At 36.9% G+C, this 24,813-nt stretch overlaps 3 protein-coding genes and 1 long non-coding RNA gene across 5 annotated transcripts; 1 reads left to right on the top strand and 3 right to left on the bottom strand.

Moving 5' to 3' along the window:
• Positions 1 to 2,565: 2,565 nt before the first annotated feature.
• LOC110714564 (1-aminocyclopropane-1-carboxylate oxidase homolog 4-like) lies at positions 2,566 to 4,968 on the bottom strand. Its single transcript, XM_021893104.1, has 3 exons — positions 4,338 to 4,968; positions 3,434 to 3,755; positions 2,566 to 2,993 (listed from the first exon to the last, which is right to left on the bottom strand). Exons 1-3 carry the CDS (start codon positions 4,862 to 4,864, stop codon positions 2,745 to 2,747), a joined length of 1,098 nt encoding a protein of 365 aa, XP_021748796.1. The 5' UTR covers positions 4,865 to 4,968; the 3' UTR covers positions 2,566 to 2,744.
• Positions 4,534 to 10,477, top strand: LOC110714567. Its single transcript, XR_002510124.1, has 5 exons — positions 4,534 to 4,665; positions 5,565 to 5,777; positions 6,602 to 6,916; positions 8,002 to 8,299; positions 9,801 to 10,477. It is a non-coding gene; the product is annotated as an uncharacterized LOC110714567 (long non-coding RNA).
• LOC110714565 (1-aminocyclopropane-1-carboxylate oxidase homolog 3-like) lies at positions 5,360 to 7,986 on the bottom strand. Its single transcript, XM_021893105.1, has 3 exons — positions 6,589 to 7,986; positions 5,922 to 6,243; positions 5,360 to 5,706 (listed from the first exon to the last, which is right to left on the bottom strand). The coding sequence occupies exons 1-3, from the start codon at positions 7,104 to 7,106 to the stop codon at positions 5,458 to 5,460; spliced, it is 1,089 nt and encodes a 362-aa protein (XP_021748797.1). The 5' UTR covers positions 7,107 to 7,986; the 3' UTR covers positions 5,360 to 5,457.
• Positions 10,478 to 10,788: 311 nt separating the features above from the next.
• On the bottom strand, positions 10,789 to 24,773 carry LOC110714563 (1-aminocyclopropane-1-carboxylate oxidase homolog 4-like). Of its 2 annotated transcripts, none has more exons than XM_021893103.1 (3): positions 24,088 to 24,773; positions 13,804 to 14,125; positions 10,789 to 11,074 (listed from the first exon to the last, which is right to left on the bottom strand). In XM_021893103.1, exons 1-3 carry the CDS (start codon positions 24,615 to 24,617, stop codon positions 10,826 to 10,828), a joined length of 1,101 nt encoding a protein of 366 aa, XP_021748795.1. In that variant the 5' UTR covers positions 24,618 to 24,773; the 3' UTR covers positions 10,789 to 10,825. The 2 variants fall into 2 exon arrangements, with proteins under 2 accessions (XP_021748795.1, XP_021748794.1); XM_021893102.1 differs by lacking the exon at positions 10,789 to 11,074 and adding an exon at positions 13,134 to 13,569 and having other exon boundaries at positions 24,088 to 24,679.
• Positions 24,774 to 24,813: the final 40 nt, after the last annotated feature.

The raw sequence follows: 24,813 nt of genomic DNA on the forward strand, positions 1-24,813 counted from the left end.
CTATATATAAAATGGTAGCATAGGCAAAACAACGAAACCCCTATACTAAAAATTTCAAATCTTCAAAATACGTAGTATTAGATTTTTGCATACTTTGAATGGAAGGATCATTCAGCCCTACACCGGGCGACGGCAGCGGGAGAAAGTCCGGAGGAAAAGAAAATGATGGTAAAACAGTCAAGATTACAATACAAATGCAAAACACCAAGGATGTTACTTTTAAAATTAAGCGTAACGCTCCACTAGGAAAGCTTATGCTTAATTATTGCCTTGAATTGGGTTTGAACTACAAGGCCTTTAAGTTCACTTATTTGGGTAAGCAAGTCAAAGATTGTGAAACCCCTCTCGATCTTCAAATGGAAGGTGAGGATGTTATTGATTGTTGGTCTGATCAATCAGGTGGTTGTGGTTGTGGTCGTGGTCGTGGTCATGCAATGTGATTACTTCAACTTATTGGTGTTCCGTTGTTAAGGGTAGTTTATTTCTTAGTGTTAATCTAATGAATTTACAACCGTTGTATTAGAAATTTTATCGGGATTAGGGGTGTTCATTTTGGTGTTTTTTAAGAAATTTGGTTCTCGACGGTTATGAAGAATGGATGATGTTGCTGGTTGTAAATGTTACGTGCTATATATAAATATTATAAAGTATTGGAGTACTACTGCCGTGCAATATGAATGTTTTGTATTTTTTAGGTTACCCAGAATGTAGTGGACTAGTGGTACAGGTGCTTGGTGGGCTAATTGCTAATTTGCTATGGAATGGACACTATAAAGTTTAGATTGTTTAATACTTTGTACTTTGTATGAATCAGTAGCTTTTTACTAAACTTGGATAAAAAATTTTTGCTACCCTTCAAAAAATGTCCTTCAAATGTACAAATTGGTTTTGAGATAAGTAATGAGTTTACTCATTGATTTTTAGGAGTATGGAAGATGACTCCATATATGAACAAACCGATCCTAAAAGTCATAGAAAAATTGTTGGAAAGAAGCTAAATTTTGAAAATTTTCATTCACTTAATAAAGTGATAAACTAATTGAAATTATATAGTTATCTAATTTTACGAAAAGTTAGCATGAATTGTAAATTTGTGATCGGTATCACTTGCAAAGCTCACTAATTTAGAAACATGAAAAATTTCGCAAACTTGTCTCTAATTATTTAAGAAGGATAACTCATTCAAGATTATGCCAAACTCAATCAACATACTTATGTACTACTCCATTGACATTCACCAACACAATGAACAACTTTTATTATATAGTCTACTCATAACTTAGCTCTATATGTACGCGATGCGTGTTTAATCCGATCACAACGGACAATCACCACAATGATTTTGAATGAAGTCCATAACACTAGATAAAACCCCATCAACCCCACCCTTAGTAGTATCAACAACCAACCTAGGAACCTCACCCACATCATACTCCGTACATCCATCATACCCTTCCAACAACCGCTCCATATCCTGCCACGTGGCCGGCTTATGCCCCACCCCTCCATCTTCCTCTCCCCGCCGTTCAACCCGCCGCCGCCACTCCCCTTCATCGGACGGCCGACATTCCACGATCACAACACGGTGGGTCCCACCGGCGATGCGGCGGACGGCGTCGAGGTGGTGGCGCCGGGAAAGAGGAGAATCGACGACGACGGAGAGACCGAGGCGAATCTGAGTTGATGCCACCCGCCACATGGCGTCGTAGGAGAGGTCGTTGAGAGCTGATGACGTGGCGGTGGAGGAGAGAGAAAGTGTCGCGTCGCGGATGTCGTCTTTGCCGATGAGTGTGCACCGGAGTACGGCGGCGATTGCGGCGGCGATTGTGCTTTTTCCGGTGCCTGGATGCCCTTTCATTGCTATTATCACCGGAACTTTTTGTTTCTCGAATTTCTCCATAAGATCAGGTATGAATATTAAGAAAAATACTTCGTAAATTAAATTGATTGTTGTTAATTTTGTGTAAATTTTTGTTATTTTTATGTGAATTTTTGTGGAGTATTTTTATGTGAATTGTTGTTATATGTTGATTAGTATGATGTGGAAGTGGATAGGATGAGAAGAAATAGTATGAATTTTGATTAGTACAAGATTTTTCTGATGATGGAGCAAGGAAAATGACTTGTACCTGAAAAAGAAATTGGACAAGTGTATAAAAAAAACGAAATACAACCATCAAGGAGGTTACATTAATGTGAATTCTATTCTATACACGGGTGTAAGTGTACGTGATGTGAGATTATGTTAAATTACACTCGGGTTAGTCGGGTGTATCATGGACACCTAAGTAGGCTAAGTTATGTTAGTCTTGATGAAGCAGAGTTTGAACCATTGTAGTTGTTATATAGTCTTATGATTCAAATTATGCAATGGTGAAATTTTGCTGAATTTGAAGAATTAAACATTGTCCTGTTATTTGGAGAATGGAGAGCCTAATAGGACATATAATTCGATTGTGTTACTTGATTGTAATTCCAATCTTGGCTTTCTCAATTTGTCGCTTCAAATTGGTGATCTTCTCCTAATATCCTAGGGTGGTTCTCTAAGTACTCTTATATCTTCACTAGTTAGAAAAAAGTACTGTAACTATTACTGATCCAATAATCGAAGCTCAAGTTTGCACATTGGTATACAACAATATACTCCATCAGGACTTCCTTAGGATCTTAGGCCCTGCTTTAGCCATATTTTGTAACGATTGCAAATAAGTTCTAGAAATTTGAAGTATTTAACTGAACCAAGTTTACAGTCGAAAGTAGCTAGCCATGGACTTGCCCTCCAACTCCTTTGAGAAGAACCTCCTAACCAAGTCTGAAAATTTGAGTTGTTGGTACAGTGCTGGCTTTTCAGGTGACACCAACTCAGGCAGCGGTCCATATATATTCTCATGAATGCCTGGGCTGAAGAACACAGCATTTGATACTCGTGGTGTGTGGAAAGGATTAGCAAATACACGATGTTCTCCACTCTTGTATTCATCATTGGATATTATCTAGATGGCAATTTCAAGAATAAGTTTCATTAGGATGAAAATGTACTGAACTTATGATGTGACGGCTGTCTATGTGAATGAGCTCGTGCACTAATGTCGAATACAAGTGTGTGCTAAATTGGATTTTTTTTTATTTTTTTATTTTTTTTTTTTTTTTTTGTATAAAGTTTAGTCCTAATTGAAGAGTCAAGTAATCATGTCAATGTCATAGTTGAAATGAGGAGTTTAAGTTACACAGACTATTGGCTTCATTGAACTTTTAGTACAAATTAGATGTAACTTTCACTTTCCAGTTTTAATAAGCAGTCTATCCTCAGAATTTTCAGTTTTATTTGGTAAATTGTCCTGCCTTAGTTTATGAGATTGAAGAAAGATGTCAATTACTAGTATTAGATTGAAGAAAGATGTCAACTACCAGTATTATTATAATAGACAAGTACCTGTAATAAGTCTCCAATGTTAACAACAAGAGCTCCATGAATAGGTTTCAGATCAATCCACTTTCCATCATATTCAACTTGCAGCCCACCTACTTGGTCCTGCAGCAACACTGTCAAAATCCCAGGATCTGTATGCGAAGCAATCCCAACTGTTTTATCAGGCTCTGGACAATAGGGATAATACTGGCCGACCATGGTTCTTCTTCCTAAATAGGACTTCCCTGTCAACTTATCAGCGCTGAGTCCTAACCCTTCACATAGCAATCCCATGAGTCTTTCCCCAAGATTCTCAACTTCCTTGTCCCACTCTACCACCTCAGTTCTGCAGAAATCCAGCACTATTTTTGCATGAAATGTTTCTTGTTTCTTCTCCAGATATCACATATATTATAATAGATATGATGATAAGAGTTATAGTTCAGTCCAATTTCATAAAGATTTAGGTTAGACCTTGTAGTTGTTTATACAGGAGGCATTACATATATGAATGTTGTCAGAGAGAAACTCCGTATTACTCTGTATGTCGTTACATTAATCAGTGCCCTATAATTACATCAATTTGTTGGGGACACCAATAACATGATAAAAGGTTTGTGGTTTTTAATTTTGATCATGATCTTATGACATTAAAATCAAAATAGGATCACTTTCAAAATAGATATCAGTTGGAATTATAAAATCATAGCGCAAAAGCAGAGGAGAAAAAAAAAAGGGTGATAGAGGTACTCTTTTGCAAAGCTGGTTTCGTTCTGCTTATTTAGAATAGGTTTGCTTGTTTGTAAACAGAATGAATTTGGCCAGAGAGCTGATTCAGTGGATTGGTTTGGACAGCAGAGGACCTTACCTACTTAAGTTAGTGCTGATATTATACCTTGAAGTATGATAGAACACATTAATGACTAACCTGCAAACTTCAGGGACTTCATTGGGATCAAAAGGGATGGGAGCTAGACGAACTGCAAGTGTATCCTGCCAGCTTGCAGCTTTAGAATGGAACAAGTCATAGTTAGAGTAGAATCCCACTCCACTTCTTGCAGTGACCATATCTCGTCGATAAACTTGCATCTTTTCCTGTGGCTGCAGCTCATGGAAGGCCTTGACAGCATCAATTAGACGGTCAAGGAGAGAGATTGGAATCCCATGGTTGATTACTTGAAAGAAACCGAACTTAGCCGAGCCATCTCGCAGCTGCTGCACCAGATCCTTGTGCTCGCCAGAGAGGTCAATAACAGGTATGATCATATCGTTACTTGAGTTGGGTTGTTGAGGTTCATGATCAAAGAGAGCCTCGGGTGGGAAGTGGAAAATACGTGGAATCTGTGCTATGCCTGAGTCAACTAAGCCCTTTACTCCGAGTTTGGTGTCTTCGAATTCTTGTAGCTCTTTACTGAGGTCATATTCATCATCTTGTAGTATCCTGCTAGTTGTCATTTGTAATATATTTTGGGAAATGGTTTCACAAAGCCGAGAGTTTTGTATTGTTTCCTCTTGATTGGTGTTTAGTCGTCACACTTATTGACATTTCAAGCCATTCTTATGATTCAACCATGATTTTATTGAAGAGATCACTGTGGTTGATGTTGATGTTGATGTTAAGTTTTAACATATTCTGTAAGGATAACGCACATGTTCTAAAGAGTGGTTTTAATACCATTTGAATATTCTTCATGCTGTAATGTGCACGTCAGTTTTTAGTCACTTGGATTAGTTGGATAATTGGATTAATGTTAGCTTTCGGGCAGGGGCTACGGGCTAGGTGTACTTTAACATACAATTTATTCTTATTGAAATTATGAGTCACATTTGAGGACTACTCCAATGTCTTCTAAATTATCTCGCCAAGCATCTACCCCAATATCTTCTTCTTCTTCTTAATTTTTTTTGTTAAAAAAGAAAGTAAAAGATACCTTTTTAACTTTATTCTTAGTTAAATATCTAGTTTTGTTTTTATTCAAGCCTTGTATTGTATCATACAACCAATAATACAAATTGAAGCTAATATCATTGAACCAAAGATAACATTATTACAATCTGAAGTAGCTGGTCATGGACTTTCCCTCTAACTCCTTTGAGAAGAAATTTTTTACCAAATCTGAGAATGTGTGTTGCTGATATAGTGCTGGTCTTTCAGGTGATACCAACTCCGGCAAAGGCCCATAGAGATTCTCATAAATGCCTGGGCTTAAGAAGAATGCAATTGATACTCGTGGTTTGAGGAAAGGATTAGCATATACACGATGTTCTCCGCTCTTGTATTCATCATTTGATATTATCTACATGAATCAAAATGCAAGGAGTAAGCTTTGTAAAGCAGAAAGCATTCTGAGTATATATGATACATCATGTAAGCTACTTCATTCAAGTTTACATTAATATTCTGTTGTCAGAATTTTCTGTTCTGATATTTAAACTGTGACCTGCGCTATAGTTAGTTACTGGGTTTGAACTTTGAAGAAAGATGTTTTTTAGACATTAGAAGGTCAGGTACCTGGAATAAGTCTCCGAGGTTAATAACAAGAGCACTGCGAACTGGTGTCAGATTGATCCAACTGCCACCGTATTTAACTTGCAACCCACCCACTTGATCCTGCAGCAAGACTGTTAGAATCCCAGGATCTGTATGCGAAGCTATACCTACTGTCTTGTTTGGCTCTGGACAATATGGATAATATTGACCGGCCACAGCTCTCCTTCCCAAATAAGACGTCCCTGTCAATTTATCAGCACTTAGTCCCAACCCTTCAGATAGCAATCCCATGAGTTGGTCTGCGAGCTGCTTCACTTCCTTATCCCACTCCATCATCTCTGTTCTGCAGAAAACCAGCACTATTTTTGATTGATACATCTTTTACCCGATATACATAACTATTTTTTTTTTTTTTTTGGACGGGTACATAACATAATTTAGAATTAACCTATTTGATAGGAAAAGTATAGCACCGTTTAGGTAATAAGCTTGTAGTGTATGCAGGAGTGGAGGAGCCAATGTCCAAATGAATATTTCCGGGTATTATGTTTGTATATATATACATGTATAGGTAGCTTGCGGACATATAAAGGTTGAGGACTAATAAGATGTTTTTGGATTACTATGTTGAGATTTACCTGGTGGCATGTATGGTTGAAGTATATGATAGAATACATAAATGACTAACCTGCAAACTTCAGGGATTTTACTGGGATCGACAGGGATGGGAGCAAGACGAATTGCAAGTGTATCTCGCCAGCTTGCAGCTTTTGATTGGAACAAGTCATAGTTGGAGTAAAACCCCACTCCACTGCCTGCAGTGACTGTTTCGCGACGATAAAGCTGCATCTTCTCCTCTGCCTGCAGCTCATGGAAGGCCTTAATAGCATCAAGCAGACGGTCCAGAAGGGAGACTGATATCCCATGATTGATCACCTGAAAGAACCCAAACTTAGCTGAGGCATCTCGCAGCTGCTTTACCACTTCCTCGTGCTTACCCGAGAGGTCAATGACAGGTATGATTTGCTCACCATCTGGGTTGGGTGTTTGGGGCTGTTCATGATCAAAGAGGGTCTCAGGTGGGTGGTGGAAGATACGTGGGACGTGAGTTATACCGGAGTCAACCAGGCCCTTCACCCCGAGCTTGGTGTCTTCGAATTCTTCTAGGTCTTTACGGCGATCATAATCATTACTATTAGTTGTCATTTCTGATAGATTCTGTTTGATTATAGGTGGGTGGTTTACTTTTGGTATGAGGCATGGGGAAGGAAGAAGGTTTAGAGTTATAAATAGAAATGGTTCTTTTAAGAAAGATTAATACTTTTTTTTTTTTTTTTTTTTTTTTTTTTGAAGCAAGAAAGATTAATAATTAATAGTCAATTGTTGTTTTTGTTGACGGAATCAATGCGGATGGTATCAATCAAGATAAAATATATATTTTTTTAAAAGATTAATACTATAGTCTATAGTGATAATGCGCACATGGTTCTAAAGTGTAGATTCAACGCAATTGAATAAAAAAATGCACTCTTTTATGGTCATGAACTATGCTTCTTAATCTCAAGGTTGGCTAAAAGAGAGGTCTTTTGTTGCATCTTTCTTCTGTTACAAAGTTGTACGAAGTATATATACACCAAAGTAGGATAAAAATCGGCAAATTTGTCAGAAAAAACCTTTAAAAGCCTCAATTTGCAAGAAAAAACCTTTTAAAGCATTTTTTGTTAAAAAAAACCACAACGATCCCTTTTTTTTCTAAAGAAACCCGAGACCACTTTTCAGGCGTTGACTCCAATTTTCCGACGTCGACTCTCTTATTTTCCTAATTGTAGCCAACAGTTGGTTGATTTTCCCTCTTTTTTTTTAGCCCCTTTTTTCCCCCCTTATATATATATTCTAGGGTTCTCCTCCCCCAAATCACTCTTTCCAGATTAGGGCAACTTTTTACCCAAATCTGAGCAATTGATAGGTAATCTAGGGTTCTTCAACGATTTCTTGCCCAATTGCGCTCTAATCTAGGATTCTTCATCTAATGCTTCCCCAATTGCAGTATGTTCTTCTTCTATTTGTTCTAATTCCTCTCTTTTCGTGTATGATTTTGTAGGAAAAATGGTGATTTGCGGATGTGGCTTTCCTTGTGCTAAGAGAACATCCTGGACTCATGAGAATCCAGGAAGAAGGTTCGAAGCTTGCAGAGGAGAGAGAGAGAAAGGCGAATTGATGTGATTGAATTACAGAGCATTCATGGAAGCCAAAGAAGAGAGAGAAGAGAGTGGAGTTGGAGGGAAAAAATGAGGGGAGATAAAAAGGTGGAGTGCAAATAATAAAATTTGGGTGCAAGTGGGGAAAATAAGAGAGTCAACGTCGGGAAATTGGAGTCAACGCCTGAAAAGTGGTCTCAGGTTTCTTTAGACAAAAAAAGTGATCGTTGTGGTTTTTTTTAACAAAAAATGCTTTAAAAGGTTTTTTCTTGCAAAATAAGGCTTTTAAAAGGTTTTTTCTGACAAATTTGTCAAAAAAAAACCTTTTAAATGCACCATTTTGCGAAAAAAAAACCTTTTAAAAGTTTTTTTTGTTAAAAAAAACCCGAACTTAGTAATTTTTTGCTCAAAGAAACCTGGTATCACAAATTAACTCAATTAGCCTCTAATCTTTTCTAATTTGTCTCTAACACTCACTTAACTATTACATAATTAAATAATTTATAAATTTAAAAAAAATAACAACCACCACCACTCTAACCACCAACCCAACCACCTTCCTTTCTCTCCCCTTCCCCTGGCAGCCACTCCCACCACCGGTGACCCGACTCCACTGCCGCTGACCCCCTTCCCTTTCCCTCTTTCCACCTATGCCACGAAACCACCTCCAAATGGCCTAACCCCCACCTACGACCGACCCCCTCTAAAACCCTAACCCCGACAACCTTCCTACCCACCACCTCAGCCGCGAAAACCACCCCAGCCACACCCACTCGATTGGAATTCCCGAAATACCACCGCCCACAGACATCTCCCTCTTCTACTTCACTTTTTCCCCCTTCTTCAACCACCATCAACATTCAACCATTTACAATTATTCAATTTTGAAAACCCGAAAATGACGCTTGAAAACATGGCGCCGAAGATCGGAAACCGCCATTGACGGGTTGATTTGCTTAATTTGTGGAATTTGTTGTTGATTTGCTCTTTTTTTGCTTTAGGTTTTGATAATCTTAAGGTGGATTGTCGGGTTTAGGGTTTCGAAAGGGGGTTGGCCGGATGTGTAGGCGAGTCACCGGAGATGGAGGGTTTAAGGCAGCGGCTGAGTTGGGGGAGGGGTTGCTGCCAGAGGAAGGGGAAAGGGAGGAGGGTGGCTGGTGGTTAGAGTGGTGGCGGTGTTTTATTTATTTTTTAATTTATATATTAAATAGTTAAGTGAGTGTTAGTGAGTAATTAGAAGAGATTAGAGGTTAATTGAGTTAATTAGTGATACTAGGTTTCTTTGAACAAAAAATTATTAACTTCGGGTTTTTTTTAACAAAAAAGGTTTTAAAAGGTTTTTTTTCGTAAAATGGTGCATTTAAAAGGTTTTTTTTTGACAAATTTGCCTAAAAATATTGTGATAGTTAAGCATTCTGGCTTGTTTTTATATAAATAACGCATTATTTGCTATAGACTGCCTATAGTATATTTTAAGAAAGTTGCATAATTTTGAAAGCGTTACTAATTCAAATTTTTTAATTTTGTAAGATTTGTATAGCCCTTTATTTAAGATGTGTCGATATTTTGAATATTGGATCAATTATAACGGATGCAAAGAATATGATATGTATACCCCTTCATTCAAGATGTGTTGATTTATGGAGTACTTCTTATGTAACAAAACTTTATGATTTACTAACAAAGCGTTATCTAAGTGCAGAGATGAGGATTCGGTGATAAAGTTATTTTAAAGCAGAAGAATTTAGGTGACAATGAAGAGAAAATGTCAACACTAAAAGAAGGTCAATGATGAGAATCTGGAAGGTAGTTCCTTTCCAAAACAATAATTTCTATGGTAATTTCTTTTCTTTTTGTATGTGTTAATTTAAGAAACATTATGTACAATTCTTAGAATAAAATCCCACTCCACTTCCAGTGGTGATCGTATCTCGGGGATAAACTTGCATCTTATTGACATCTCATGGTTGATTACTTGAAAGAACCAGAACTTAGCTAAGGCATCTTGCAGTGTTGCAGCTGCTGCATCAGATCCTCGTGTTCACCAGAGAGAGATCAATGACAGCATTATTGACAAGTATGGTCAGGTCATTACTTGGGCTGGGTTGTTGAAGCTAATGAACAAAAGAGTCTTATGTGGGTAGTGGAAAATTCATGCTGTGTGTCTATGTCTGTGAGTCAATAAGTCCTTTACTCCGAGTTTGATGTCATCAAATTCTAGTAGATCTTTAGGGGATATTCATCTCTTGCAGCTTCCTGCTAGTTGTCATCTGTAATAAGTCGTATATTTTTGGGGAATGAATGGTTTCACAAAGACCAAGAGTTTTGTATTATCTACTCTCTATTGATATGAATTTTCAAACCAGAATTATGAAGCAACCACGACCATTTTTTAATTGACGTGATCAATGTGGTTGATGTTGATTCTAAGTTGTTAATAACGCACACCTGTTCTAAAGAGTGTTTTCAATATCATTTGAATATTCTCCAAGCTGTAATGTGCATCAGTACTAGTCACTTGGTGTACTTTAACAAACTCACAGTTCACAATTTCATTTTATTGAAATTATTAAGAGTCACATTTGAGGAATTTTCTAAATTATCTCGCCATCTTTATTCTTTAAATCAGTTAGTAATACAAATTGAAGTTTGAATTGCAACACTTTTTTTCTTTTTTTCTTTTTTTTTTTTTTTTTTTTTTTTTTTGGATATGAAAAGACCACATTTTTACGATCTGAAGTAGCTGGTTATGGACTTTCTCTCTAACTCCTTTGAGAGGAATTTTATAACCAATTCTGAGAATTTGTGTTGCTGGTACAGTGAAGGTCTTTCAGATGATACCAACTCAGGCAAAGGTCCATTTCGATTATCAGGATTGCCTGGGCTTGAGAAGATTGCAGTAGATACTCGTGGATTGAGGAAAGGATTAGCATATACACGATGTTCTCCACTCTTGTATTCATCATTTGATATTATCTACATGAATCAAAATGCAAGGAGTAAGCTTTGTAAAGCCGAAAGCATAATGAGAGCCGTTTTATCTTGTACGAAAGCATGTACAGCTGACTAGCTAGCATGTTTGGCTTATATTCATTTATTAACACCAATTGGCTATTGGTGTAGTGATGATTGGGGTTACACTTGGTAGGGAGGACTAGGGGTGAAAGTTCGGTATTCGGTTTGGATTATACCCCAAACCGAATCCAAACCGAATTATTTCGGTTTCTGATTCTTGGAACCGAATCCAAACCGAATTTGGATTCAATCCAATCCAATCCAAACCGAAATAATTCAATTTTGAAAAATGGATCCAATCCAAACCGAATTTTTTTGGGCTGTTGATTTGGGCCTTAAAATTGGGCTTTTAATCGGAAGTTTGTTTTGGCCCTTTTGTAGGCCTAAATTGGTGAATTACAATGGTTGGTCTTTAAGCCAAAAATTTGCCAAATTAAGGGAAAATCATAATAAAAAATTTGTCCAGCCACTAGAATAAAATTACAAACACGATAAAAGTCTTAAAATGGAATAACAGTCTACAATGAGTCTACATGCAGCTAAAACCATAATAACATCAACTAAAATCAATATGGTAGATTGACAGCAGCTAGAATCAACATGGCAGGCAGCAGCTTCTTCATTTCTTCAACATGGCAGCTTCAAACAATCAAGCTCAACGATATCTAACAATAAAAAAAATAAACATGTTACATAATATATATAAATAAATCAAAGGAAATCAATATAATCAAACAAACAAAACATCAATGTCGCCAATTTAAACATTATAGCATATCAATGTCATCATATTAGCCAATTTCGAACAGATCGAACAACAAATTAACGAATTCAAACAGAACAGAACTATTGAATGAAAACTTGAAAAGAGAAGTGGGAAATGAGTACACATCTAAGAAGAAGAAAAGCAGGAAAAGATAAGTGAAATTAACAGAACGAAAGTGAAATTAATAAGAAGAAGAGAAGCAAAAAAGGAGAATTCTTACCCTTGAGTGACTGAGTGAGAGGAGATAGTGAGGGAACGCGAACACGAGCGGCGCCGCGGCGGTGAACTGGTGGTAATTTTAGGGAGCACAAAACCACGAACACAAGCGGCGGTGAGAAACGAGATCTGCGGGAGCACGAAGCCACGAACACAAGCGAACTGATGGTGATAGACGTTGACCGGATATGTGGTGAGCGGACTGAGGAAGGTGGTGGTCGGAGCTACTGAGGTGGTGAGGGAGAAAATGGGGAAATTTTGGAGGATTAGGGTTTGGTGAGGAATGTGCCGCAGAAGAGGGGAAAAAAAGACTGGGATAAGAGAGGAGTATTTTAGGGCTTTAGTATATATATGTAGGGTAGGAGAAATGGGCTGGGATATTTGGGCTTCATAAATTTCGGTTTGGATTTTCGGTTTTCGGTTTTTGGAAGCCCAAAACCGAATCCAAACCGAAATATTTCGGTTTTGATTTTTTGAAACCGATCCAAACCGAAAAAAACCGATCCGAATTGCTATTTCGGTTCGGTTTGGATCGGTTTTCGGTTTTTATCCAAATTACTTTCACCCCTAGGGAGGACCACGTGTTCGAATTCCCACAACAACATTTGGGAGGGGACTGGTATCTAACCATTACAACTGATCTTCAAATCCGGATTAGCCTAAAGGGTGAATTGGGTGAAACACCAAAAAAATATATATATAAATATTCATATATTAACACATTACTTTTTTCTTTAGGTAATGGAGAAGTGTCTTATCAGGTCGGAATCTCTCATGGGGAGTAGGAAAGAAGAGTAAGAATTTTCTCTTCAAAATATTGATTGAAGGGATTAGGGGGAGAGAGGGGTTGTTGGGAGTTATTTTTATTAATAAGAAACAAAATTATTGATAAGAATCATTATGCACAATTTAGAATAAAATATAAGGATGAGCTACCTTCTTAGAAATTTCTTACAAAACATTAATAATAAATTAATAATGTATGGTGTCAAAAGGCATAACGTATTGGTTGGATAAAGGAGTAAGCAAATCTCAAATAATTGACTAAATAGTAGGGTTATTATGCAATTTTATACTTGTATTATATTATAAAGTTTGCAACATATATTTATACTAAGTATGAACTTATGGAGTACACTAGACAATTAATACTTGTTTCTAACATAAGAGAACTACATTTATATGTACATGTGTCTAGTTTTCAATCAAACATGCCGATTCATAGTCGAAAGTAGTTGATTGTGTACTTGCCCTCGCCTTCTAGCCCTGTATCCAAGCCCTTGTTAAGCACATCGGAGAATTTGACCTGTTGATACAATGCAGGTTTTTCCTGTGAAACTAACTCAGGCAAAGGTCCATACTCGATTCCACTGATGCCTGGATCAAAGAAGACTGCAACAGACACTCTTGGTTCACTTAAACAATTAGCAAATACACGATGTTCTCCACTCTTGTATTCGTCATTGCATATCATCTATATAGAATTCACAGAGATTAGTTTCAAATGACTAAACACAGAACATCTTTTTCAAATTTGGGGAAAGGGATGTTGGAGATATCTAATGGTTAGGATATAGAAAAGTCTGTAACATATACTTATACTTGATATGGGTTTAAAGAAGTTTCTCCCAAATTTTATGTGTTTGGTAGCTAACATGTTAGCGATTCAGAATTTTTATAGTTCTAATGATAATATAAGATAGGATACCTGAAGTGTGTCACCAATGGATATAACAAGAGCACCATGAACTGGCTTCACATCAATCCATTTTCCATGGCAGTTAACTTGCAAACCTCCACATTGATCCTGCAACAATATTGTCAAAGTCTCAAGATCTGTATGTGCAGTGATCCCAACAGTCTTGTTAGGCTCAGGACAGTGTGGATAATACTGGCCGACCATAAGTCTTCTTTCGATGCAGGACATCTGCAGTAATCTGTTCCTGCTTAACCCCAAACCTTCGGACAATAACCTCATGAGTCGCTTTGCTAGCTGCTTCACTTCCTTGTCCCACTCTATCACCTCCTCCCTACCATCCACAAACATTAAATACAACGAACCTAAGGTAACACCTGATCATTTTTAACATAACTTGCAACAGAAGAGATGAAACTTCAGTTTTGTATATCTCTAATTCTTTTTTACAATATCAACTTAGGTGGAGGTTTTTGTTGGAATAATCCGAGGAGGTATGAATATATGCAGTCTTGTTAAGTAAAGAAATGTGAAGTATTTTCTCTATAACAATTTATAAATCATGTATGAGGGTGTGCAGACGTTGCTGAAAACTTTTATCAGAATAGTTATTAGTTGGATCAGAGAATTTGTAAGAAATCTGAAATTAGAGTTCCTAAATCATGCCTGTTATAGCTAGAGCTGTCAATAGTTGACCCGACCCGAAATACCGGCTCAAACCCGATTATTAACCGACCCATTTGAACCCGAAAAAATAGTGACCCAAACCCGACCTGAAACCAACCCTAGACCCGAGTATGTGAGACCCGAACCCGAATATAAACTGACCTGCAGATGACCCAACCCGAATATAACTCGTAAATTATTGACCCGAACCGAACCCGACTTGAACCGAAATTGACCCAAACCCGTTTTAACCCGTCAAAACCCGAATTTAACCCGACTTGTTACTAACCTAACCTGATTTCAACCCGACCCGCTCCTAACCCGACCCGAATTTAACCCAACCTGTTACAAACCCGACCCGAAATCAACCCAACTTGTTATTAACCTGACCCAAATTCAACCCGACTTGTTATTGACCCGACCCGAATTTTACCAGACCTATTACTAACCCGACCCAAAAATTCAACCCGATCTGTTACTAACCCGACTCGAAATCAACACGGCTTGTTATTAACCTGACCTAAATTTAACTCAAATTGTTCCTGACCCGATTTCAAATTAACTTAAATGCAATTTAGACCACCTTATTATTGTTGATTAAAGCATTTTGTCTAGGGAGACCAAGTCAGTCCAAGCCAGCAAAAGAAATGAGCATCATCCTCAAATTTAAGAGTTAAATATAGTATATATTTGTTGTATGGTCAAAAGAGATAATTATCTTCCTAAATTATATACTATAATTCCCTCGTATATTGCCATATATATTATAGTCAAAGGAAATAATTACCTTGATAAAAATGATAATTATCTATTTATAGTTAGTTGAACCTGAATATGACCTGACTTGGAAATGACCAGACCTGATTATAACCTGCAAATTATTAACTTGAACATAACCTGACTTGAATCCGAGAATGACCCGACTTGGAAATGACCCAACCTCATTATAACCCGCAAATGACTTGAACCGAACCCGACTTGAACCCGAGAATGACCCGACTTGAATCCGAGAATGACCCGATTTGAAAATGACCTACCCTGATTATAACCCACAAATTATTGACTTGAATCGAACCCGACTTGAAAATAACCCGACCTGATTATAAACCGCAAATTATTGACTTGAACCGAACGTGACTCAAACCCGAGAATTACCCAAACACGTTTTAACCCGTCAAAATCTGAATTAAAATCGACCTATTATTCACCCGACCCGAATGTAACCCGACCTGTTATCAACCCATCCTAAACTCGACCTAAACCCGATAAGAAGTATGACATGACGTGACCCGACTCAAGCATGACCAGACCCAAACACGACCCGCATAGGTTATGGAATTAATCCGAATGAACCCGACTCAAGTTGACCCGACCCACTCTTACCGACCCAAACCCGACCAGTTTACCCGAATTGACAGCTCTACACGAAACCTCCAAAATTTCTCAAAAACCGTGGATATTAGCCTTCAATAATTATGGAATTTTTTGACTTTTTTTTCACTCGAACATAAAAAAATTGCCGAAATATTTACCATGGTCCCTAACAGCCTCCGGGAGTCCAATTGGGTGGGTGGAACCATCTAATTTGCCTTTAAACGACCAATTTACCGGTTTACAACTTGCACCAATTTCATTAATTCAAGCCTACCACGAACATTTATAACAACAAATAATAATCATATATGGTTCCAAACGACATTATATGACCTCGAGATGTATCCCCTAGAATCTCAAGCCTTTTCGAAACCGGACACCGAAACCTCCAAAATTTCTCAAAAAGCGTGGATATTAGCCTTCAATTTTGAAATTTTTGGTTTTTTTTCGCCCGTTAATAAAAATTGCCGAAATGTTTACCGTGGTCCCTAATACCCTTTGGGAGTCCAATTGGGTGGTTGGAACCATTTAATTTGCCATTAAACGACCAATTTACCGATTTACAACTTGCACCGATTTCATTAATTCAAGGCTAACACGAATATTTATGACAACATATAATGATAATATATGGTTCCAAACGGGATTATATGACCCCGAGAGTATACCATTGAATTTCAAGACTTTTCGACATCGGTCCCCGAAGCATCCAAAATATCATAAAAAGTGTGGATATTAGCTTTCAATTTTGGAATTTTTTGACTTTTTTTCGCCCGAAAATAAAAAATTTCGAAATATTTACCATGGTCCCAAATACTTTCAGGGAGTCCAATTGGGTGTGTGGAACCATCCAATTTGCATTTAAACGACCAATTTTTCCGGTGCACAACTTGCGCGGATCGGATTTCATTAACCCAAGCATACTACGAACATTTATGACAACATATATTGATCATATATGGATCCAAACTGCATTATATGACACCGATATGTATCCCCGAAAATATGAAAACTTTTCTACACTGTGCCCCGCCTCGAAACCTCATAAATTTCTCAAAAAGTGTGGATATTAGCCTTAAATTTTGGAATTTTAACTTTTTATTTCACCGGAAGTAAAAATTGCTAAAATGTTTACCATGGTCCCTAATACCCTCAGGAGTCCAATTGGGTGGTTGGAACCATTTAATTTGCCTTTAAAAGACCAATTTACCTGTTTACAACTTGCACCGATTACATTAATTCAAGCCTACCACGAACATTTATGACAACAAATAATGATCATCATATATGGTTCCAAACGGGATTACATGACCCCGAGATGTATCCCATTGAATTTCAAGACCTTTCAACATTGGTCCTCGAAACATCCAAAATTTCATAAAAAGCGTGGATATTAGCCTTCAATTTTGGAAATTTTTGACTTTTTTTCACCCGAAAATAAAAATTGTCGAAATATTTACCATGGTCCCTAAACCCTCCGGGAGTCCAATTGGGTGGTTGGAACCATTTAATTTGCCTATAAACGACCAAATTACCGATTTACAACTTGCACCGATTTCATTAATTCAAGCCTACCACGAACATTTATGACATTAAATAATGATCATATATGGTTCCAAACGGGATTATATGATCCCGAGATGTATGCTATTGAATTTTAAAAATTTCATAAAAAGTGAGGATATTAGCCTTCAATTTTGCAATTTTTTTACTTTTTTTAGCCCGTATATAAAAATTGCCGAAATATTTACCATGGTAACTAATATCCTACGGGAGTCCAATTAGATGGGTGGAACCATCCAATTTGCCTTTAAACGGCGAATCTACCTGTTTACAACTTACACCGATTTCATTAAGTCAAGCCTAGCACGAACTTTTATGACAACATATAATGATCATATATGGTTCCAAACGGCATTATATGTCCCCGAGATATATCCCCTAGAATCTTAAGCCTTTTCAAAACCGGGCCTCGAAACCTCCAAAATTTCTCAAAAAGCGTGGATATTAGCCTTCAATTTTGAAATTTTTGGCTTTTTTTCGCCCGTGTATAAAAATTTCCGAAATTTTTACCATGGTCCCAAATACCCTCAGGGAGTCCAATTGAGTGGTTGGAACCATTTAATTTTCCTTTAAACGACCAATTTACCGATTTATAACTTGCACTGATTTCATTAATTCAAGCCTATACCACGAATATTTATGACGACAAATAATGATCATATATGGTTCCAAACGGGATTATATGACCCCGAGATGTATAACATTGAATTTCAAGATTTTTCGACATCGGTCCCCGAAACATCCAGAATATCAAAAGACTGTGGATATTAACCTTCAATTTTTGAAATTTTTTACTTTTTTTGAACCGAGAATAAAAATTGCCGAAATATTTACCATGGTCCCTAATACTCTCCGGTAGTCCAATTGGGTGGTTGGAACCATTAAATTCCCTTTAAACGACCAATTTACCGGTTTACAACTTGCACCAATTTCATTAATTAAAGCCTACCACAAACATTTATGACAACAAATAATGATCATATATGGTTTCAAACGGGATTATATTACCCCGAGATGTATCCAATTGAATTTCAGTACTTTTCGACATCGGTCCTCGAAACATCCAAAATTTCAAAAAAAGCGTGGATATTAGCCTTCAATTTTGCAATTTGTTTACATTTTTTAGCCCGTATATAAAAATTTCCGAAATATTTACCATGGTACCTTATACCCTATGGAAGTCCAATTAGATGGGTGGAACCATCGAATTTGCCTCTAAACGGCGAATTTACCAGTTTACAACTTATACCGATTTCATTAACTCAAGCATAGCACGAACTTTTATGACAATATATAATTATCATATATGGTTCCAAATGGAATTATATGACCCCGAGATGTATTACCTAGAATCTCAAGCCTTTTCGAAACCGGGCCTCGAAACCTCCAAAATTTCTCAAAATCGTTGATATTAGTATTTAATTTTGAAAATTTTGGCTTTTTTTCGCCGGTTAATAAAAATTGCCGAAATGTTTACCATGGTCCCTAATACCTTCACGGAGTCCAATTGGGTGGTTAAAACCATTTAATTTGCCTTTAAACAACCAATTTACCGGTTTACAACTGGCACCGATTTCATTAATTCAAGCCTACCACGAATATTTATGACAACAAATAATGACCATATATGGTTCCAAACGGGATTATATGTATACCATTGAATTTCAAGACTTTTCGACATCGGTCCTCGAAACATCCAATATATCATAAAAAGTGTGGATATAGCCTTCAATTTTGGAATTTTTTGACTTTTTTTCGCCCGAAATAAAAATATCCAAACTATTTACCATGGTCCCAAATACTTTCCGGGAGTCCAATTGAGTGTGTGAAACCATCCAATATGCTTTTAAATGGCCAATTTTTCCGGTGCACATTTTGCATGGATTTCATCAACTCAAGCTTACTACGAACATTTATGACAACATATAATGATCATATATAAATCCAAACTGCATTATATGACACCGATATGTATCCCCGAAAATATGAAAACTTTTCTACACTGTGCCCCGTCTCAAAATCTCCAAAATTTATCAAAGCGTGGATATTAGCTGTAGACACCCATTTGTGTCTCCCCAAAACCAAACCCGATGATGAGTACCTTTCACGTAGAATCATAATCGAATGAAACGAAAGTGTGGAAAGGTCTAGTGTTGCGGAAATTTTATTTCTTTTCTCTTCTCCCTGATTTTGAAAACTTTATTTTAAGAAAATAGTCAATCCAGTTTGGTTGGTCCATGATATGGGTCCAATAGTGGTGTAGTTGTATAGGGCTTGCAAAGACCTTTCCAACGATATATTATAAGCCCAATTTCGATGAATATTGAGGAAGTTATGACCAATTTACTAAAATGGGCCCGGTTTGAGCTTTATGTACGGCCCAATGATCTAAGGGAGGACCTAATATGATTTATCATTCCTAATGCAATTAGGAATGGTTTTAGTCTTCTAGAAGGTTCTTTTCATTCTTAATTCAATTAGGACTTTTCAGAGTTTTAATCAAGATCAAATAGCATTTTCGAAGAAATTATATTATTTTATCTTCCAGTACGGGAAATTTATCAGATTTTCGAAAACGCATTGAAATCCAGTTTGGCGTCCAACCCCAGGCCTTGGCGCTTGGAACTAGGCTTGGCGCCAGGCGCTAGCCATTGGCGCCTGGCGCTAGCCACTGGTGCCTGGCGCCAACTAGCCAGGGTTGGCGCCAATCCTGTTTTGTGATCTTCAGACTCTGTTTTGTTAAATTATCTTTTTTGGCTGATATTCTCTATAAATATTGTATCAAAAACTCCGTTTTCATTCACCAATTCTCACGAATTCTCATCAACAATTAGTTTTAATTAGCTTTCATCAACAATCATTAATTCTTTAGCATTCTTTCTTTCCTGCTTTTTCATACAAAATTCCGCATTCACAAGATCTAGAAACACCTAGCCATAAGTTGCCTTCGCCCTAGACGTGAAAGGTTTTAATTTCTGGGTTTGGCCCCAAATCTCTATTTAAATTATTTAATTGTTTTGATTATTATTTTCCTTGAAGTTACTAACGTGTGTATTTTGTTATTAGAAAGAGGTACGAGGCATCAAAGTAAGTTCTTTAATGGTTTTAATTGATTTATGATGTAGACATCATGTTTATATTGTTATTAAGTTATTCCTAGTATCATGTCTAGGGTAATTTTAATATTAAATATGATTGTTATGATGCTTCCTATGTTCTTTCTAATATTAATTCATGTTAGTATCATGTTAGGGTTAAAGATTTGATTTTTATTGCTTAGTGACATGCTAGGGTTTGTTAATTAATCTGGTTAGTATCATGCCTAGGATCTTACTTTTATTATGATTTAATATTCACATGATCATGATTATAATTGTTATAATTTATTATTATTATTATTATTATTATTATTATTTTGATGATGATTATTTTATTTATGATGATATTATTATTATTATAATTATTATTTATGATTATTATGATATTGATTATTTATTATGTTGCTTGATGCTATTTATTATTTATTGCTTGATCACCTTTATTGCATGTTAAAGGGAATTTGTACTTGTAATCACGCTTAATAAGATAATTAATAATCTTGTTAGGGTTAATGTGATTATAATTCAAGTGATCGCCAATAATAGTTTATTTGTGCATTAATATTCAACCAACATAGATTAAACAGGTTTAGCATTAATCCTATTGATTGCATGTTAGTCAGAAAGCGCACATGAATACGAGCAGAATAAAGTAGAGGCCTATTATTAGGGCAGGTTCAATCTCTTTTAGGTTGGATTTGTACCATCATCCCCGAACCCTTATTTGGTTCATAACCTTATGGAGTTGACGATCTCTTGGAACGTTAAGGGGTGTAACCTTCACCTCCTGAACGGTTTACAAGTTCCTTAAAAACTTGTTGGCGACTCTTTTGCTCTATCTTCTTCCCTTTTGGACGCCACCGTACTTTAGTGTATGATCACAGTGGGGTTCAAGCTAGTGGGATTTTAAGGCTTGAAATTATTCCCTACAGTAGCCTTTAATTTTGGAATTTTGACTTTTTATTTCACCGGAAGTAAAAATTGCCGAAATGTTTACCATGGTCCCTAATACCCTCCAGGAGTCCAATTGGGTGGTTGGAACCATTTAATTTGCCTTTAAACGACCAATTTACCGGTTTACAACTTGCACCGATTTCATTAATTCAATCCTACCACGAACATTTATGACAATAAATAATGATCATATATGGTTCCAAACGGGATTATATGACCCCGAGATGTATCCCATTGAATTTCAAGACTTTTCGACATCGGTCCTTGAAACATCCAAAATTTCATAAAAAGCGTGGATATTAGCCTTCAATTTTGCAATTTTTTGACTTTTTTAGCCCGTATATAAAAAGTGCCGAAATATTTACCATGGTACCTAATACCCTACAAAAGTCCAATTAGATGGGTGGAACCATCCAATTTGCCTTTAAACGGCGAATTTACCAGTTTACAACTTGCACCGATTTCATTAACTTAAGTCTAGCACGAACTTTTATGACAACATATTATGATCATATATGGTTCCAAACGACATTATATGACCCCGAGATGTATTCCCCATAATCTCAAGCCTTTTCGACACCGGACACCGAAACCTCCAAAATTTCTCTATAAGCGTGGACATTAGCCTTCAATTTTGAAATTTTTGGCTTTTTTTTTTGCCCGTTAATAAAAATTGCCGAAATGCTTACCATGGTCCTAATACCGTCCAAGAATCTCATTGGGAAGGTGGAACCATCCAATTTGCCTTTAAATGACCAATTTACTGATTTACAAATAATGATCATATATGGTTCCAAACGGGATTATATGACCCCGAGATGTATCCCATATTCCCATTGAATTTCAAGAGTTTTGACATCGGTCCCCGAAACATTCAAAATTTCATAAAAATCGTGGATATTAGCCTTCAATTTTGGAATTTTTTGACTTTTTTTCGCCCGAAAATAAAAATTGTCGAAATATTTACCATGGTCTCTAATACCTTCTGGGAGTCCAATTGGGTGTGTGGAACCATCCATTTTGCTTTTAAACGGCCAATTTACCTTTATACAACTTGCACCGATTTACCGGTTTACAACGGCCAATTTAATTAACTTGCACCGAACTCGACTTGAACCGAAATTTACCCAAACTCGTTTTAACTAATCAAAACCCGAATTTAACCCGACTTGTTACTAACCTGACCTGAATTCAACCCGACCCGTTCCTAACCCGACCCGAATTTAACCCAATCTGTTACAAACCTGACCCAAAATCAACCCGAGTTGTTATTGACCTGACCCAAATTAAACCCGACTTGTTATTGACTCAACCCGAATTTTTAACAGACCTATTACTTACCTGACCCAAAAATTCAACCCAATCTGTTACTAACCCGACTCGAAATTAACTCGACTTGTTATTGACTCGGCCTAAATTCAACCCAAATTGTTCCTGACCCAATTTCAAATCATCTTAAATGCTATTTATTACACCTTATTATTGTTGATCAAAGCATTTTGTCTAGCTTAAGGATACCAAGTCGGTCTTTGCCAGCAAAAGAAATGAGCATCATCCTTAAATTTGAGAGTTAAATATAGTATATATTTGTTGTATGGTCAAATTAGTTAATTATCTTCCTAAATTATAGACAATAGTTCCCTAGTATATTGTCATATACTTCCTCCGTTTTTAAATACTTGCTCCGCTTTCCATTTGCGTCCGTTTTTAAATACTTGCTCCATTTCCTTATTTGGAAACTTTTACAATATTTAATCAATTTCTCTCACCTAGTGGTCCCAACATATATTCTCTCTCCTCCAATTCTCTACACTACTTTTGCTTTCTATAATTTTTTATTCTTCCACCAACCCCACTACCTCCATATTTTATTACTTTCTCTAATTTCTCCTAAAACTTTGTGTATGGAAAAATGGAGCAAGTATTTAAAACCGGAGGGAGTATATTATAGTCAAAGTAAATAATTAACTTGATAAAAATGATAATTATCTATTTATAGTTAGCAAATTATTGACTTGAATCGAACTCGACTTGAAATCGAGAATGACCCGACTTAAAAATGACCCGATCTGATTATAATCCGCAAATTATTGAATTGAACCGAACCTGACTCAAACCTGAGAATGACCCGACCTGATTCTAATCCGTAAATTATTGATTTGAACCGAACCCAACTCGAACCCGAGAATTATCCTAACCTATTTTAACCTGTGAAATCCCAAATTAAACCCGACCTATTGTTCACCCAACCCCAATGTAACCCGACCTAAACCCGATAAGAAGTATGACCCGACGTGACCCGACTCAAGCATGACCCAACCCAAACCCGACCCACATAGGTTATGGAATTAATCCGAAATTCCGAGTTGACCTAACCCACTCTTACCGAACCAAACCCGACCCGTTTACCCGAATTGACAGCTCTAGTTATAGCTGGTGCAAGAAAAAATAAGCGAAATCAATAAACTAGAACACATGGATTTGATCAATTTAATTAACAACTCGTTAGCTATGTCAACTGTGCAGAGAAGAGGATCTTGAGGACAGCTGATCACGATATAAGGCAAAGCAAGAACCTGTGCTAGGTCACTCAAAGAGACAGACTGATTCAACGCATAGTAAATCATCAACATAAACTCACCTGCATACTTCTGGGAGAGCTTTGGGATCAAATTGTTCCAGCCGAATCTCAAGAGTATCCCTCCAACTGGCAGCATCAGATTGAAACAAGTCAAAGTTAGAGTAAAATCCCACTCCACCACTGCTGCAAGTAGTTGTATCTCTTCTGTAATGAGGGATCTTCTGCTCAGGTGGCAGTTCATGGAAGGCCTTAATTCTGTCGAGCAGGCGGTCAAGGAGGCAGACTGAAATTCCACGGTTGATCACCTGAAAGAATCCAAACTTAGCTGATGCATCTCTGATACTCTGCACAATCTCTGCTTGCTTACTCAAGAGGTCGATAACAGGTATCGTCTGATCCTGTTCTGAACTGCTATCAGTGTTGCTGAGGTGAAACAAAGTATCTGGTGGGTGGTGGAAGATGCGAGGGATTTGTATTATGCCTGAATCAACCAGGCCTTTTACACCGAGTTTCGTGTTATCAAACTCTTGCAGTTCTTTATCACGGTTGTAGTTTGACAGGCTACTGATACTGCTTGTGTTTGCTGTCATGATTTCAGGGATAGGAAATATGGGATTAGGTAGAAAATTATGGTCTAAACATTGGTTGGTGGCATAATTAAGCGTGCTGTCAACATCATCAACTTGATCTGCAAACTTTAGTTGGATAGATTAGTGGGTTATTAGTTGTATATAATATACAAGTAATTATTTTTCCTTGGAAAATACCTTCAGCTTGACTAACTTA

Source organism: Chenopodium quinoa, unplaced genomic scaffold (assembly GCF_001683475.1).
Source record: "Chenopodium quinoa cultivar QQ74 unplaced genomic scaffold, ASM168347v1, whole genome shotgun sequence".
NCBI classification, from domain to species: domain Eukaryota; kingdom Viridiplantae; phylum Streptophyta; class Magnoliopsida; order Caryophyllales; family Amaranthaceae; genus Chenopodium; species Chenopodium quinoa.